The 17,275-nt window shown below is 36.7% G+C and overlaps 1 protein-coding gene across 3 annotated transcripts in view; it reads right to left on the bottom strand.

Annotated features, from left to right (window-relative positions):
• Nucleotides 1-727: 727 nt before the first annotated feature.
• The window catches only part of RBKS (ribokinase), a 65,235-nt gene continuing 48,687 nt past the window's right edge, over nt 728-17,275 (bottom strand). For all 3 annotated transcript variants that reach the window (XM_081941017.1, XM_081941015.1, XM_081941016.1), the window contains one exon: nt 728-1,187. In XM_081941017.1, the coding sequence (XP_081797143.1) occupies nt 1,014-1,187 (174 nt within the window). In that variant the 3' untranslated portion in view covers nt 728-1,013. The remainder of the gene's footprint in view (nt 1,188-17,275) is intronic.

The following is a 17,275-nucleotide window of genomic DNA, read 5'->3' on the forward strand; positions in this document are numbered from 1 at the left end:
CATGCATGAGCAGGAGGTTGGACTAGATATTATTTATTTAAATGTTATTCTGCATTTCAAGATGCTGGTCATTGCTTTTAAAGTATTACAATGCTTAGTAGAACCCAGTTATCTAACAATATTTGGATTCTATGCTCCAATTACAACCCACTCCAAATATACCTGCAGAATGAGGTGTGGTCTCATGCATTTTCTGCAGAAACTGCTTTCCTGTGGAATGTATCTAACCAGAATTAACATGTGCACTTTGTTCTTAATATTTAGGAAGCTTGTAAAACTTGGCTTTTCCAAAGTGTACTTGGAATTGAGTATGTGGTGGTTTTCCTTGTGATTGTGGGAGCTTGGATTAAGATTAATCCTATTGTGATTGCTGGCTCCATCACATGATAGTTTGAGTGTTGTAAAGTTTATACATATGTTATTGTATATATGCTGTGAACTGCTTGGAGTGAGTGAGTGAAGAAAGGGAGTGAGCATTTTAAACAAATATAAATGAATGTCTTCTGGCATGTCTTGTATTCAGGAAAAAGCTGTTCCAATAATATAGGGAGAAATTTCAAATCCAGTTTTTAAAAGTTACAACTTCTACAACTATGTCTGGAAGTTGAGTCATGGCAACTGGATTACCACAAAAGTGAGCCTTGCCTTTTTGTGTATGCTATGCCTCAATATATTAAACAGTTCTTTTTGCTTTGATCATCCAATTTCATTTAGTGCAAACAAAGACTTTCCAAATTGCACAAAAAAATTTATTCTCAGAGTAGGATCACAATTTTAAAACATACAGTAATAAATGGGTCCTTGCTTAAGTGATTAAGACATGGAAATAATTTCACTGTAAAGCTGAAATGCTGTATCCTAAACTGGAATTGCAGTGTGTGACACCATGTGCACCTCATTCAGGATAAGACTAAGCAACAATATGCAATTTATGCCATCTTCATTCTGGCATCAGTGTAATTGACACTTGTTTAAAAAGTTTGAGCAGAGGAAAATCATATGTGTTACACAGCTTAAAACAGGTTTTGTGGCAGATCTTTTCTGTAAGAGTAGGAAGTCTGTGTCCCAGTAGTTTGAGTGCTAATGGATGCTATGAAGTTACTTCTCCTCAGCATTTCATGTAGGGGTAGATTGGGATAGTGAGCCAGGTAGAATGCGAGTGCTCCAACAAAACTGTCACCAGCTCCCTAGAAGAAAATAAAAGGGGGGAAATGAAATACTACAAGTGATAAATATCCTGTAAACTGCGTACTTTAAAAATTACCACTCTGACTTTTCATGAAAATGTATGTATTGAATTCTCAGTCTTAAATGCATAGATGAATGTGAATGAAATGGATATAACTGATAGACTTGTTGTTTAAGGGTGACTCAACTTTTGCTAACTCTGGTTCCCAATGGATGCAGACATACAAGGGCAGCGGATGTTTCTCCATTTCTAATTTAGAATGGCTTTTGTTTTGATACTACTTTCTGAAAAAGGATTACATTGGCAAGAGAATACCTAGAAAATAAAAGGCACAGTGGGGCAAAATTCAGGATTTACAAGTATTTATTGGGTTGTTTATAGCTTGAAAATGATTTGGAAGAAATGTTTTAGATCTTATTCAAGTGAAACCTGTTTCTGCCTCTCATATTTGGAAAAAAAAGGCAGCTTAAGTAATAGCAATGCCCTATCTGAAATTTAAAACAATTGTTTCAAATACTGCTTCAAGTAGAAATAACATTGTTCTGTAGCCATCTTTTGGGAAGGGGTTGTCATAAAAATTAAAAGGGAGGCAGAATCAGGACAAAACCCTCTACCTTTTATACAGGCATTGAGAATTATACACTTTGTGTGCAGAAGCTATTTGTCTCTCAAGAGTTGGAAAAGAAAACTACACATAAGAAATGTTAAATGTAATGAACTTATTGTAGCCTGTTTTTACGGTAGAAAGTATTTTATTTATCCAAACAAGACTCTTGGATATTCCTTTGCAGTCTGTAGTTGAACCACGGACTTCTATAGTTAATAGAAGCCACATCCATCTGTAGCTACTAGAATTAAAATTTCTGCAAAATATCAGCAACACTAAGAATGTTTTCTTTTCAGAGAATACTTCCATTTTCTTGAAAAGTTCAGTTCTGACTCATGGTATTCTATATCCTTCATGTAGCTAAAACCATAAAACCAGAAGTATGGCTACTTTAGATTTTGGTGAGGCTTAAGTATTTAAGTCTGTGATAACAGAAAAGGCTGTATTTGTTGGCTTGATTTGCATATAGTACACAATATCTTAATTACTTTCTCAGAAGCATGACTACCTAAAGGATGATTCTAGATCAAAGTTTTGGAGTCCAAGCAGTGCAATGGCAGGTTCTGATCAATGATAAAAATATAGATTGCGAGATTTCAGGAAATTAGAAAATATGACAGAATTACAATAAAACTCTGCAACACCCACTATGACTCGATGTTCTTATATTTTGAAGTTTTTCTTTTTCTTTCTCATTCTCTTTATAATTTTATATAATGAAACAGCCAAGAAAAAATGTCTACAAGTTTTGTTTCAACTTGCTTTATTCCTCAGACAAATTTATACCACAGTTAAATATATATCTGGTCTATTTCAACCGTGACATTGTGCTTCTCTTTTCCTTTGGATGGAGTTGTCAAGCTTTATTCAAGCTAGTGCCCTCCAGTTATGTGGGGCTATAATTTCCAGTGAACTTGGCTATTAGAGCCCCATACATGTGACACATGTTCTTTGTTTTTTCGATCTATGCTTTCAATTCTTCTACTCAACTATCAGTCTTTTTAAAAAAAACTTTCAGGTAGTCCTTGACTTACGACCACAACTGAGCCCCAAATTTCCATTGCTAAGCAAGACAGTTAAGTGAGTTTTGCCCCATTTTATGACTTTTCTTGCTACAGTTAAGTGAATCCCTGCAGTTGTTAATTTAGTAACACTGTTGTTAAGTGAATCTGGCTCCTCCATTGACTTTGCTTGTCAGAAGGTTGAAAAAAATAAAATGATAAAAATCACATGTTACAATGATAAATGGGTTTATACAATTTTTTTTCATCCATTCAATTGTGTCCAATTCTCAGATAAGTCCCTTGGCAAGGTTTTTCAGAAGTGGTTTATGCATTAGAAGTGGTTTATATATTAATCATTAATTTAGAAGGAAGAGTTCATAACACAGGTCTGCAAAAAAAAATTTTTCGAGAGCTATTTTGGTTATTCCACATAATCTTTGTTTTTTGGTGCGCTGAATCCGAAAATGACCTCCATTTTGTCATAGGACATCACGTTTCCTGACAATTTGGGTAACTATGTTAAATAAGGCAATACCTCAAAATAAATGGAAATAACATAAAATTAAAGTTTTATTACAATATTTTCATGAAAATTTTTTTTTGAATGAAATGAGCTCACACACACTAAACTCGATTCTTCTTCCTTGTGAGGCTCCTCTTGGTGCATTTACACTTGTGAGTAGCATCTGGAATGTCTCTGAAGCATCCAACAGTAGTCTGCCATCATTGTAATGCTCCATTTTCCCTGGTATCTCCTTTCCATTTCTTTAATATCTTGGTGGAATTGTTCACCTTGTTCCTCACTCACAGCTCCCAAATTTTCAGGAAAGTAGTCAAGGTGGGACTGGAGGAAATGCACTTTCAAACTCATCAGGCAACCTAAAGCTTGAAATGCTTTCAGCATTCTTCCGACGATCTTTTTGTAGGGAGGATCTTTGTTATTGCCTAAAAATTTCTGTACGACTTCTTTAAATGCAATCCACCCTTCTTTTTGAGGATCCGTCATGGTATTGACAAACTCTTGATCAACTATAAACCTTCTAATGTCTGGTCCGACAAACACACCTTCCTTCAATTTTGCCTCCGACAGGCATGGAAACTTGGTGACCAAGTATTTGAAGCATTCTCCATCTTTTGGAAGTGATTTTACGAATTGCTTCATCAATCCCAATTTTATGTGGAGAGGTGGTAGAAGAACTTTATGGGAAGGTACCAAAATTTCTCCGAGGACATTTTTTTCACTAACTGTTAGCACCCTCGGCTGCCAACTCTTCTTGGTCCGGTGAGTTTGTCAGTCTCGACTGTCCCATAGACACAGAAAAAAAGGATATTTGATATACCCAGCTTGTTGCCCGAGCAGCATGCACAAGACCTTCAAGTCCCCACACACTTGCCAACCATGGTCTTCATATTTAAGTTTACGAAGAACCAATTCCAAGTTCTTGTAGGTTTCCTTCAAGTGTACAGAATGACCTACAGGTATGGAAGCGTAAAAACCGTTGTGGAGTAAAACTGCTTTGAGATTTCTTTTTGAAGAATCTATAAAAAGACGCCATTGCTCTGAATCATATTGGATTTTAAATTGACCCATCAGACCTTCGACATCGATGCAATAAACCAACTTGTCTTCCTAGGCGAAGTAAGGAACAAACTCCTTTTCACGATGTCTGAACCATGAAGATGACACTCCTGGCAACAATAAATTCCTGCTTTTCAGCCTTGATCCGAGTAACTCAGCAGCAACTTTGGGAAGATTCAAGTCTCTTACCAAATCATTCATCTCCTCCTGAGAAAACAATTTTGGTCTTGTATCATCTTCAAAGTCAGAACTTGATTCGTCATCTGGTTCAGGTATGGCTTCACCTTAATCGGAGCTAGGTATCTCTTCCAAGGTAGCAGGGGGCTTGGGTACTGGTATATCTGTGCCATGGGGGATGGGACGAATTGCTGAGTGAAGATTGGGGTATGAAATGGAATGCTTCCATTTGGAATTAAACCCTTTCACATCGCATGAACAAAAGTAACAGTCATTACTATGGTTCTTTTGCTCTCGCCATACCATAGGAATCCCATAGCGGAAAGATTTTTTCTTACCCTTGAACCAGTTTCGGAGTCCTCAACACACCGTTTGCACACTTTATGAGGCGCCCAAACTTTATGTTGATCTCCAATTTTTAGTCCAAAGTATGCAAAGTATACTTTTTTCACAAAGTCTGTAATATTCTGCTGTTGCTTCAACACTGTATATACACCACAGATGAAACAGAAACTGTCTGGTGAATTAACACACTTTCGCAGAGCCATAGCCTAATGGTTGAAGAATGACGAGCTAACATGAATTGCAATGAAAAAGTGTGAACAGCCTAGAATCAAGATCCTGATGATGATTCGTGCACAAGTGTGGCATGCAGGAGAGAGCAGCTCTGTGTCTGTACACGAGATGTCACAGTGCTGGCCACGCCCCCTGCACTGACCGGAGATGCTGCTATCTGCCCTGTGTCTCCCTCCCACTGGATTCTTCAGGAAAGATTAACCCCTTCTACCATTAGAAGCACAGACTTAGAACTTGCTTAGCTTATGTATATATTGCTGACCATCAGATTTACAGTGCTATATTTTTTTTTACATAACTCGGACAAACCCTTTAAGGTTTTTTTGGCATTTTATATCTTAAATGCACTTATGTGAATTAATTAATAGTAATTTGGACTTTAAATTTGGTTAAAAACCCATAATATAAAAAAAAATACCAAAAATTAAAAAAAATGATAAATTTGAAGACAATTTTGCACGTTGTGGCAAATCATGACGTCTAGGAGTTTTTTTCAATATTTTATTTGTTTTCAGCACACCAAAATACATGGAAATTAGATGAAAATAATCAAACAGCTTTTTAGTCGCAGACCTGTAGGATACTAAATTTTATAATATTTTAAGAGCTACTTTACGAATGTCTGAGAAGTTATATAAAAATATCCATATGAACAGAAAATCCTCTATGATTATTACAATTTTCCAACTATAAAATGGCAGCTGCCTCCAGATATGACATGCATTTAAACGGGAGAGCTTTGCAGAGGATCTATAGTTAAGATAATTTTGCACGTGAAGCACTATCATGATGGTAATTTCCAAACAAAGCTACCATATGTAGTAGGGAAATGACAAAGCAAAATGAGCACAAGACACAGGCATCATCACTGCTGATGGCAAATCTGGTTTTTGAGATAGTGTTTTCCATGAGTAATGCAAATGACAAGATATAATGCCTATAAATCTGAGCCTGCTTTGAAAACCCCAGCTGATTTTTGGCAGTTCATTAATATTATAAAAATACATAGGCTAGTGTTCTGACCCCCCTTCCTTCTTCGCCCACACAGAACACGCTCCGGAACAATACAAATGAACAGGGTTTATTTTACAGACAGACAGAAAATTCCGTGGCAGTAAACCACCACGACAAAGCTCACAAATACAAGACACGAAAGCAGCTATCCAGCCTGCTACGTTTCAAGACCAAAACGTCTTGCAGTTCTTTGTTGACTGCTGCAAAGGGCGTATACACAGTCAACCCTTTTATAGCCTGAAGAGGAGTCTCCTGATCAACAGCTGAGAGCCCTTACCGCCGATAATTACGCCCACGCTCCTTGCGTCTATGGGCGCGGCGATAACGGGCGTCCAGGAACTCCCTGTTAATCTCTGACTCACTGTCTCGTGACTCCTCCCCACTGCTCCAAGGCATGGCATCAGGAGCCCTCCTCCTCTGGCTCTCACCGCTGCTCCATGCCTCAGGCGCCTCCTGGTGACCAACCAGACTCTCCGATCCCTGCTCAGAGTCGGAACCCTGTCCAGGGTCCTCCACATCCTCCTGAGCCGACTCATAGGGACCCTCACTCGGAGTCTGGTGGCAGCGGCAACGGCTCCTGCTGGGCCACAACAGGCTAGTATCCGTTTATATTACCTTGAATCTTTTGGGGGAAATATTGCAGAAGTACCGTAATAAGCCTTCCCCCTCCCCCCTGCAAAAAAGATATTATGTTCTCAAATGTTGGTCTGCAACATCTGTAATTCCAAGACTATGATCAATTGTCAGAATTGCTGGAAAGAAAAGTACCACAACTACTGTGGGCAATAATTAGGAAGGGTGGCTAAATGATACAGCAATACAGATAAGAAATATTTGTGGAGGCCTATTAAGCAGATAATTCCAAACTTGGAAGAAAAAATAGCATTGCTATGCAAATGGTCCACCGAAGGTGGCTTCGGTTATGTTATTAGAGAATTAAAACATTCTTCTAACTTTGAAGGAGTTTTTTCACAGGCAAACAACTCCCAAGAAGCTGGGAAAAAGACTACTATTTGACATTCCTACCTAGTTGGATGTTGTGAAGAAAGCCCTTTGGTTGAAAGATTGCTGTTTTGAATCTTGTTAAAAATCCATAGCTAAGCAATCACATATGTAACCCTTGGTGTCTTCAGTAAGGATTATTTAATTCAAAAATAACAACTGCTGTGTTAGCAAAGTGTGCCCATGCAATACTTTACATCAGTGCTCAGGAATCTCTATCCATTTCCTGGCTGATTTCCTGATAGGTCATTTGCACATGATTAAATAGTGCTTAGTGTTAGTTTCATACATTCTTGAAAGATGAAGTCAGATAAAGTGTCTGCTGTATAAATGATTTTTTTCCTATTTGAAAATATTTAATGCACAAAACCAAGATCAAAAAGCTAGGAGACTTTGGAAAGTTATCTAGTTTGTGGTTTACGTTATTAAAAAAACATCAGTATAAATCTCCCCTCCTTGGACATACAGTTCAAAAAGTACTGCAACTTGTTAATTCTTGTCATTTCCGTAACAATTTTTATTTTTAACGTCCATCGAGTCAGTCACCAGTCAGATAGGCAATAAGCTGACTTCTGGACAGACTTGAAAATAGGTACAACAATAAAATGAGTTTGTCATGTTAACTGCTAGTTGTCAACATCCAGAATAACACGCCCTAGTGATTTTTAAAGGGTTACCACAACATTTCTCTTGCAGTACATTTTAAGGGTCACTCATCAAAGCAGTGCCTTCTGTTTTCACTTACAATGTAGAACTGTCATTACTGATTTCCCAGTTCCTAGCTCTGGCATAATTATTTTGTTCTCTGAAGTTTTGAATGTGGAATAATGTTTTGTTAAGAAAAATTAAATGTACAGGGCTTTCAGAGGTAGCATAGAAATTGAATAAATAAATAGATTAAATAAATAAATAGATCAGTTATTATCTGCTATAGAAAATAATTCTGCTACCACAGAGAGGAACACTACTATTTTTCATAAAATACCATCTGTGGGCCTGATGTTGTGCAAACTGTTGTACGTCATTTCCCAACTATCAGAACTGTGATTGGAACTAAGCAATAGTATTTCAATTGTGTAGGCATTTGCTATTTCTACTTGGGCAATGTTTAACAAGAATTTCTAAACATGATGGGCTGATTTTCATGAATTATGTTTCATGCATTTTTGGAAAAAAAAGATGCAGCTTTTTAATTTAAATGTAATTTTGCAGAGAAAGTCCTTTATTTTTAACTGTCTGAACCCTTAATGATCGTAAGTTTAATTTTCACTTCAAGAGAATAATGATATTTATCTTGTAAGCAATGTATTCTTGAATGTCATTCAAACTCTGCTGCCTTAGAAGGGGGTAGTACATTTCATCTAGGAGGCAAGTTCTGATGGCTATTGTAGTTAAGCTATTGATGTTTGTTTAAAATGGATATTGATATTTAACTAAACCAATGGCAAACCAAAACATATTGTGGTACCACATTTTCTAATAATAATTTTACTTAGTATTCTATATTACAGGGGAAGACTACAACTGTACATTTTTTCCCTTTATAACGTTCATCATTTGTTTCATTTACTTCTAATAGTAATAGTCTTCATTGAAACTTTTTGATGTGCTAGGAAGGAACTGCTTTAGTCTCCTGATCCTTTTTGATGACCTTTTCTGCAGTGTTTTTAATTACAACACAGATTTACACACAACATTCTTGTAGCTCTCTTTAAATTTTCAATACAATTTCCATTTGAAACTAGTAAATAAAAGTGTATTTAAAGTGAGGAAAGTAAATAATGCAAACAGTCTTCAGCTGTAACGTTTGGAAGCAACATAAAAAAATCTTCTATTCTGCTTAGCACACTGGAAGATTGGAAGGAAATCATACTGGAAATTGTATAATAGAAGTTTGCAAAAATGTTGTAAATCACTTGGCAGTGCCATTCAGTTTGTAGCTGCCAGTCTAAAGCCTGAAATATTTAAGACAGCCAGAGGGCAGCAGATTGCCAATTATTTATTATTGTATTTTGATTGCACAGGTGAGGTGAATTTTCCATCTTAGGCATCTAAAGTTTTATAAACATTTAAAATTACAAAGAGGCAACCTTTGCATTCTAGGCCTTTGGGATTTTTCCATTTCTAGCTATTGCTCATTTCGACATTTAATTTGAAAATAACACATTCATAAGATTCTAGTTGATATTAAGTAAATTATCAAGCATGTAAGTTAAGTAGGGGTGGCAAGACTTTGCTATTACTTGTTTGCCTGCAAGTATTCAAATCCTCGACCTTTGCCTTAACATATCATTATCTTCAGCTCCCCAAGCTTTGGTCCATAACTCAAATACTCTTCTCTAAGGATTAAATGAACATCATTAGTCATTAAATAGCAAATATGGCAAAGAAAGTAGTCAGACAGAGCTCCTACACACCTAATTATCAAATGCTTCTTTACAATCTTTTACTCCACAATGAAACAGCAGATGTCTATTAGGACTTAGATTGTCAGTGTTACATTAAGCAGAATATATACATTTAAAAGTCCAACAGAACTGCCTGCTGTTCTGAGAAATTACACCCATAGCCTATTAGCCCTTTTCCTATTTCTACAATGTAACGACAAGCTCTACTGATTCATTAAAGAGCAGAGGGCACTCTCTATATTCCTATGAACATTTTCTTTTATTATAGCATTTACCCCCGGGATTTCTGATTCTGAAAACCATGTTTTGTGTTGAGCCTAGTCAAACTAGGATCCAGAGTTATATTATGAACTGCAAGGCTCCTTTGAAACTCAGAGGGAGAAAATGACTAGACACTGATTTTCATCAATGTCTTGATTTACGGCGCTGCTCAGAATTCACATGTCTCCCACAGCTGGATCATCATTAAATTATGCATTCCCATCTGGAAGAAAAGTAGGAAAGCTGCAGGCCCTTTTCCCCCTGAACACAAGGAACAGAAAGGGATTTAATTAGGTAACTGGATGATTTGGAAATAAGATCAGACCTTGACCTGGGTGGTCCTCTGCGTCTCCTGCTGCCTTATGTTAAGACCACAAGCTGTACACGTACAGACCTGTTTACATTTGCTCAATTTGCTTAAATTACATTTCCATTCATTATCAAAAAGCTATTTCAACTGAGAGGGAAAAGGTCTTTATTAAAAAAAAATCATATGGTTATGTCTAGAACTAGTCAGGACAAGACTATGGGATCCTGCATTATGAGGTTACATATCTGACTGTGCACTGATGGATCAAAGAGGAACCTTCCCTTCATTATGTGGAAATGATATTTCGGGGGGGGGGGAGATTCCCGTGTACCACTCAATGCCTCATTTTTCCTTTCTTCAAGTGGGGAAGAATATTGCTTTTTATCTCAGTAAGTAGCCAGTTGCTTCAAAGCTTATAAAATGCTTTTTCAATCAGCAAATGCATAGAACGAGGCAGCCAGCAAATGGAAGCAGATGAAGTGTTTTTCCACTCATTATTAAACAATCTGTTCTGGTAATAGAAATCCTAAAGTATACTGCAAATGCATTTAAGCATACCACTCATTCGCCTTACATGAAAGTAGCAAGAAGCACGCATAGGTCACAGCATGTTTGATACTATGCTATATATCTGTACTAAGCTTTATTAACAATTTCAACACTATTTCAACACTATTGCATCAACTCAGTCTGTTATCAATAATGTGGTATCCTGTCCCTGTAACTGAAGCCACAGCCAGAATGGTAGTCATTTGGTGATCTGGATAGGATAAAGAGCTATTCTGGGACAAATACTGAGTAAGCATCTTTTCATGCCAAAGCAGTTCAAACTTGGCAAAGTATTGTTATAGACAAGCACAGATTCTCAAAATTGTCTTAAAAGGTTGAAAAGGAACAATGGCAGAACTTCAAAAGCCTGATGGTATCCAGTTGTGTCTGGAGTTGCAGGGTAACTTTCCCAAAAAATAAGAACATTGGAAACAAGCAGAGTTGGCGGGGAAATCTGACTCCACCCATATTTATTTTCTGAGAAGCACTTTTATGTTGTTTTCTCTGAAGGAAGGTGCTGTAACCGCACTCGTAACTACGCTTGTATATCTATTCTGTGGAATGTTTAATCACAAATCATTGATTAGGATAGTAAGACTCTTAGGAAAATTCATGTTCATAAAATTATTTCCCAAGGACAAACGTTCAAAGCACTTCTTGGAGGGAAAGCCCTCTAAAATCATTTCAACAAATGAACAAATCTTTGTTTCTTTCACGGACGTGACAATATTACTGGAAAATGTTACCCCAACTGTCTGTATCAGGATCAGAAGTTAGGGTGACCTATTCTCTGTCTGGAATAAAAGCAAGGCAGCTCAGAGGGAATGATTTCAGCTCCTGCTACATTCACAGCCAAGCTGAACTTTGGCAAATAATAAATGCAGTGTTAAAAAAAAATAACAGTTGCTGATTGGAGCAGCTGGTGGTTTATTCTATTCTGTATGGCTCTTTGTATTTCCAAAATTCATCGGATTGCATATTTGAGGCGAGAAAGCAGAAGGCTAAGTCACAGGGTTATTTTGGCTATCCGATAAATAAAGGCAGCTATTATATTATCACTATTTGGGGCATAATTTTCTACAATAACACCCTCCATCTCACCATGCTTCTGTGCAATTAACCACAATTAAAGCCCAACTGCTCTCCCAATTAAAGTTTCCACTGTTAACAAGCTTCCCACATGGTGGTCAATACTATATTTTGCTATTACGCTACCAGCCATGTGCAGGAAAAGCTGAACTTTAGTCAATCGTCGCTTTTTGGTGAACCGAAGAAGTTGCCCCCAGCACTCTCTTTGCCAACGGCTTCATTTCCTAGCAGCTGCTCTTTTCACTGTCAAAAGGTTAACTAAAACCAAAGAGACGCTGCAAGAAAGATAGAAAACACCAAGGGATATTATTGAATAGCTCAGGCATTTGATAGTATTTGAGTTAACCACAGGTTCCACTTTTGCTGATGCACAGAGTTTTCAGTAATTAGTCACTGGATTGAGCTCATTATTTATAGTTTTTTAAAGTCATTGCCGTTAGGCCACAAAGCCAGGAAACAAAGAATGGATACTTTTTTTTTTAAAGGACTGGCTTTTTGTTATATTGATAAGATTCCATTTTGTTCCAGTCACAAGGAAGATTTCCTGGTGTAGGGCTAGGCCAGAATTTGGAAATGTTTTCAAGACATATAATCAATGACCATAAAAGAGGTTGAACAAGGGTGTGTGCTGTCAAGGTACACACTCTTGTATGAATTTTGTTCCAAGGAACTGTTTATCAGTAGAAAGGGAGATAGAACATTGAGCAACAAAGATTGGGCAATAAGAAAAAAGCACAGTAAGAAGCACAAAAGGATAATAGTGTTGAGCTGACAGTGGTCAGCCTATTAACTCAAGTCCAAATTTGTCAAATCACAATTTGTCTACTGGATATCTAAGTGCAAGCCATGAACATTTTCATGAAGTCGGCATGGACATACATATTGTGCTAAACCATAATAGCTTATCTTATATGAACTCAGCCACTGTGATTTATAAACCATGGTTTATGGCTCAGTATATTAACAAATACAGAAATAAATGAACCAACTTATTAATTCCACCAGCTGACAGGGATCCATTTTACAGGCACCAACATTGTTCTTTTTATGAAACATTTACATTCAATTTTCTACGGTAAGATCAAACGTAACTGTTAAATAAAAGGATAAGTTGCAAAACTGAAATAAAGAACTAGAGGTAAACTATGACAAAATGACACAAGAATCATTCTCAATAATAAAGATAAGAAGAAGTGTGTGGGGGGGAGAGAAACAACCTTTCAGACTAAAACAGCCTTAAGAGCCTGTTTAAAAGGAAGAAAAAAGGGAAAAAAAGAAACACTCTCTTGGGAAGATATTCCATACTGAAAAGCCGCTTTTCATAGCAATCCTGTAAAAGCATTTGGTGGAGAATGATGGAAAATAATCACTGGGGATGTTTCTGTTTCCTTGCATTTACTGTTGCTACACTGCTGCTTTTACTTTTTTCAATGTAATAAAACAAGCTAAACAACAAACAGCAGATCTGAACAGCTATGATGATGAGAAAGCATAGGTTACTTAATTTTTTAACAACAAACAATCTCTGGCAGCCTACTATAAAAAAAGGAAAAGGGGGGAATTATGCAGAAAACTCAGTATTCTAGCCGCATTACACGTGGCCTATTGTAGCTAACTTTCAATACTTCAGACAGAAGGCAATTAGACAGAAGGCATTTTGGACTTGTTGCAACACTCAAGTTGGCATAACAGTAGCTGAAGAGCTGGTGTTTTCATCTTTAAGAAGCCATTATCTTCTAAATCAACTTAAATATACACCTGTGTATTATCTGTTATTTTAAAGCAGAGGAGAATATTGTTTAGGGAGAAAAGTCAAGGGAAGACATAGTAGTCGAGTTCCCAAGGAACTTTTTAATTCTGTGAATTAATTTTAATTTTACATAGTAATTACTAAAAGTGCAACACAAGCTTCTACATGCTTTCTCAAGAGAAATTCCTACTGTTTCAACAAGATGACCTTTGTAAGTTTAAGTGTGATTAGCTGAAGGAAACTCTATGAATATACTGAACTGCTAATAAGCTCTATTTGTATGGGTTTTTTATTTTAAAAAGTATATATGGTTCTGATTATCACCTTTTGTATATGGTCATCCATCCATCCATCTCTCGTTTAGCGTTTGTGATGATGAACCAGAAAAGGACAGATGATTCTGAATGATTGAAACTTGTTACTGCAGGTTGTTTTAATGAATGAATTGTTGAATTATGAGCTCTGTAGTATTGTCTTGTAAAACAGCAGTCATAATAGTATGATAAAAAACAAAATGCTTACAGAAAAGTAATTCTGCAGGTTTTAAAAATAGCAGCCTTATGTTTTATAACAATGTTAGATCAAACCTAATGAGAGCTCAAGATACACAACCAGCCACAAAAAAACCCCAAACCACTATATAGTATGGATTTTTTCCCTTAACATCAATACAATAATACAATACAATAGTAGAGTTGGAAGGGACCTTGGAGGTCTTCTAGTCCAACCCCCTGCCTAGGCAGGAAACCCTATACTGTTTCAGACAAATAGCTATCCAACATCTTCTTAAAGACTTCCAGTGTTGGGGCATTCACAACTTCTGGAGGCAAGCTGTTCCACTGATTAATTGTTCTCACTGTCAGGAAATTTCTCCTCAGTTCTAAGTTGCTTCTCTCCTTGATTAGTTTCCACCCATTGCTTCTTGTTCTACCCTCAGGTGCTTTGGAGAATAGTTTGACTCCCTCTTCTTTGTGGCAACCTCTGAGATATTGGAATAATGCTATCATGTCTCCCCTAGTCCTTCTTTCTCTTAAGCTAAACATACCCAGTTCCTGCAACCGTTCTTCATATGTTTTAGTCTCCAGTCCCCTAATCATCTTTGTTGCTCTTCTCTGCACTCTTTCTAGAGTCTCCACATCTTTTTTACATCGTGGCGATCAGAACTGAATGCAGTATTCCAAGTGTGGCCTTACCAAGGCATTAAAAAGTGGTATTAACACTTCACGTGATCTTGATTCTATCCCTCTGTTGATGCAGCCTAGAACTGTGTTGGCTTTTTTGGCAGCTGCTGCACACTGCTGGCTCATATTTAAATGGTTGTCCACTAGGACTCCAAGATCCCTTTCACAGTTACTACTACTGAGTAAGGTATCACCTATACTGTACCTGTGCATTCCGTTTTTGTTGCCTAAATGTAGAACCTTACTCTTTTCACCATTGAATTTCATTTTATTAGATAGTGCCCAATGTTCAAGTTTGTCAAGATCCTTCTGTATCTTAAGCCTATCTTCTGGAGTGTTGGCTATTCCTGCCAGCTTGGTATCATCTGCAAATTTGATCAAGGACATGTACATTTTATTCTAATCCAGAAGGGAGTCCTGTTTGGGAAGTAGTACAGTCAGCAATTAGATAGCAATATTTGATGATATTTCTAAACAGAAAAAGCATCTTTAGCTTTGTGTTTGTGCATATTACTGCTTGCTGTATCGGCAGAGAAACTCAAATATTTGTTACATATTGGTTTTATATTTGTAATTTATCTATCTCTATTTCTCTAGCTTATTGTGGTTTGGAATGTGAAGTTGAATTTTTTTTTTACAGCCCCATTCAGCTAAAGTGACTGATGGGTAGATTTTCTACTAAGGCTGCTCATTCTGAATGAAAACAATGATTCTCAATCTAAGTGTATTTATTAGGAGGACTCTATACTTTATTCCTCTTAAGCCTCCATAGGATTATCTCCAGGAGGTTTCCCTCACATAAGCTAAATTTTAAATGGATTGTCAATTATTTAGTCCCTTGATACTGGAAGGGCAGCTGTATTATAATGTATTTTGAGAAGACCGCTTTATTCAAGATCCCTTCTGTCCATCTTAGAAAGTTGTGAGTCTGGAGCAGCATTTAAATTCTGTAAGTAAGTAAATAAATCAATGAAAAATAAAAGCACGAGGATGGGCTTACTAGTACATTGTACAATAGAACTATTACTGGCTATATTTTATTTCTGTCATGAAACAAATACATTGTGATTGAGAAATTATATTGAACCATTCTAGGTAAGTCAAGATTCAGCCAAATAAAACCTGAGTTATCTCTATTGTACCATATTTTAGATGAAACAAAATCTAGGAGGATCTTATAAGGCAAATAGGGCAACACATCATCCCATTTCCTCTTCTTCATCCCATTTCCTCTTCTTTTTTAAATGGCCTGTTTAAATTCATGTGTGCTATAATCCAAATAATCTATGGCTCCTCTCATCAGTCTTCTCCACACTGTTCCTATTTTCTTTTAGCAGATGCACACTGTTGATGGTCTTGCCCTTTTCCTATTGTTCTCCACTTTGGAAAATTTCTGCCCATATGCTTATTTTTTTCACTTTGTAAGATCAGCAAACTGACAGAAGTCCTTCACCAAACATGTGCTTTTATCCAGAAATATGTCACTTGAAAACTATGTGTTCTATGTATAGAATGATACATGCAGGCAATGTTTTGTACATCCATAACTACTATCTCCAATGATCTGAATGCAATGGTTCTCATAAATCTAACCATGTAGTTTTCCTAGGTAACAACACAGCTGTGGCTTGCTACTGCCTTCTGGCACTTTTCTAAATTCTCAGTCTAGCCTACAGTCATTGCATTTCCTGTTAACAACTAGGTCCACCCTTGATTAGCATTCTGGGATTAGGCAAGGTCATCTAGGTGCTGCAATCTTCTCTCATATATTTGCATATTCACGTATACAATCAAATGTAAACCATTTAATAGATTCCATTAAAACATATGCTCCTAATAGGTTTGTTGATCTGCTTTTCATGTCAACATCAGTATTGTATGGTTACAAAGACATCACTGAAGTTGACAATAGCAGCACCTGCTAAAGACCACAATCCTGTGTGGACTCTCTGGAAATATAATCTTGCTACTTTCCCTTTCTTGCTACCAATACAGGGAGTTTTTCTGAGTTAACCAGTAATATCTAAAACATAATTTTGCTTCTTCTTCCAAGTTCAGAGTGAGTACAGTAGGAAAGTATTTAAATAATCAAAAAAGTGGAGAGATGGTGGCAATTGCATAACTCAAGGACATTTTGTCCAAAGTCTTCAATTAATGTTGAAAGTATATCTAAAATTCAAATGCTGAAAACAAAGAAAATGGGCAAATTAGTGCCCTTATGCTCCATTTGTGAGTTTTCCCCAAGAAAGCTGGCTGCTCATTGTTAAAAGTAATCTTCTCTACCAGATGGACTCTTGTATTTGGTCAGATAACGTTTTCTTAACACAGATATAGGCTAAAACTACCTCAGACTATAGTTAGCAGGAGATCAAATCTGAAGACAAGTTGAGGTTTACAGTAGTTTTTTAGCTTCAAAACTGTTCTGAGGTAAGTAAGTAATTTGGTGTGATATCTATGAAATTATTTAATTAGGTTTACTTGTAAACAAAAGGAGTCACTAAGTAGTCAATATTATATTGCATATTATCGTGGAAGTAGCATTTACATTTTTCTTGACCGTCTGCCACTAAGGAAAGGTA

The sequence above is a fragment of the Natrix helvetica genome, assembly GCF_964273705.1.
Source record: "Natrix helvetica genome assembly, chromosome: 2".
Classification (NCBI taxonomy): Eukaryota; Metazoa; Chordata; class Lepidosauria; order Squamata; family Natricidae; genus Natrix; species Natrix helvetica.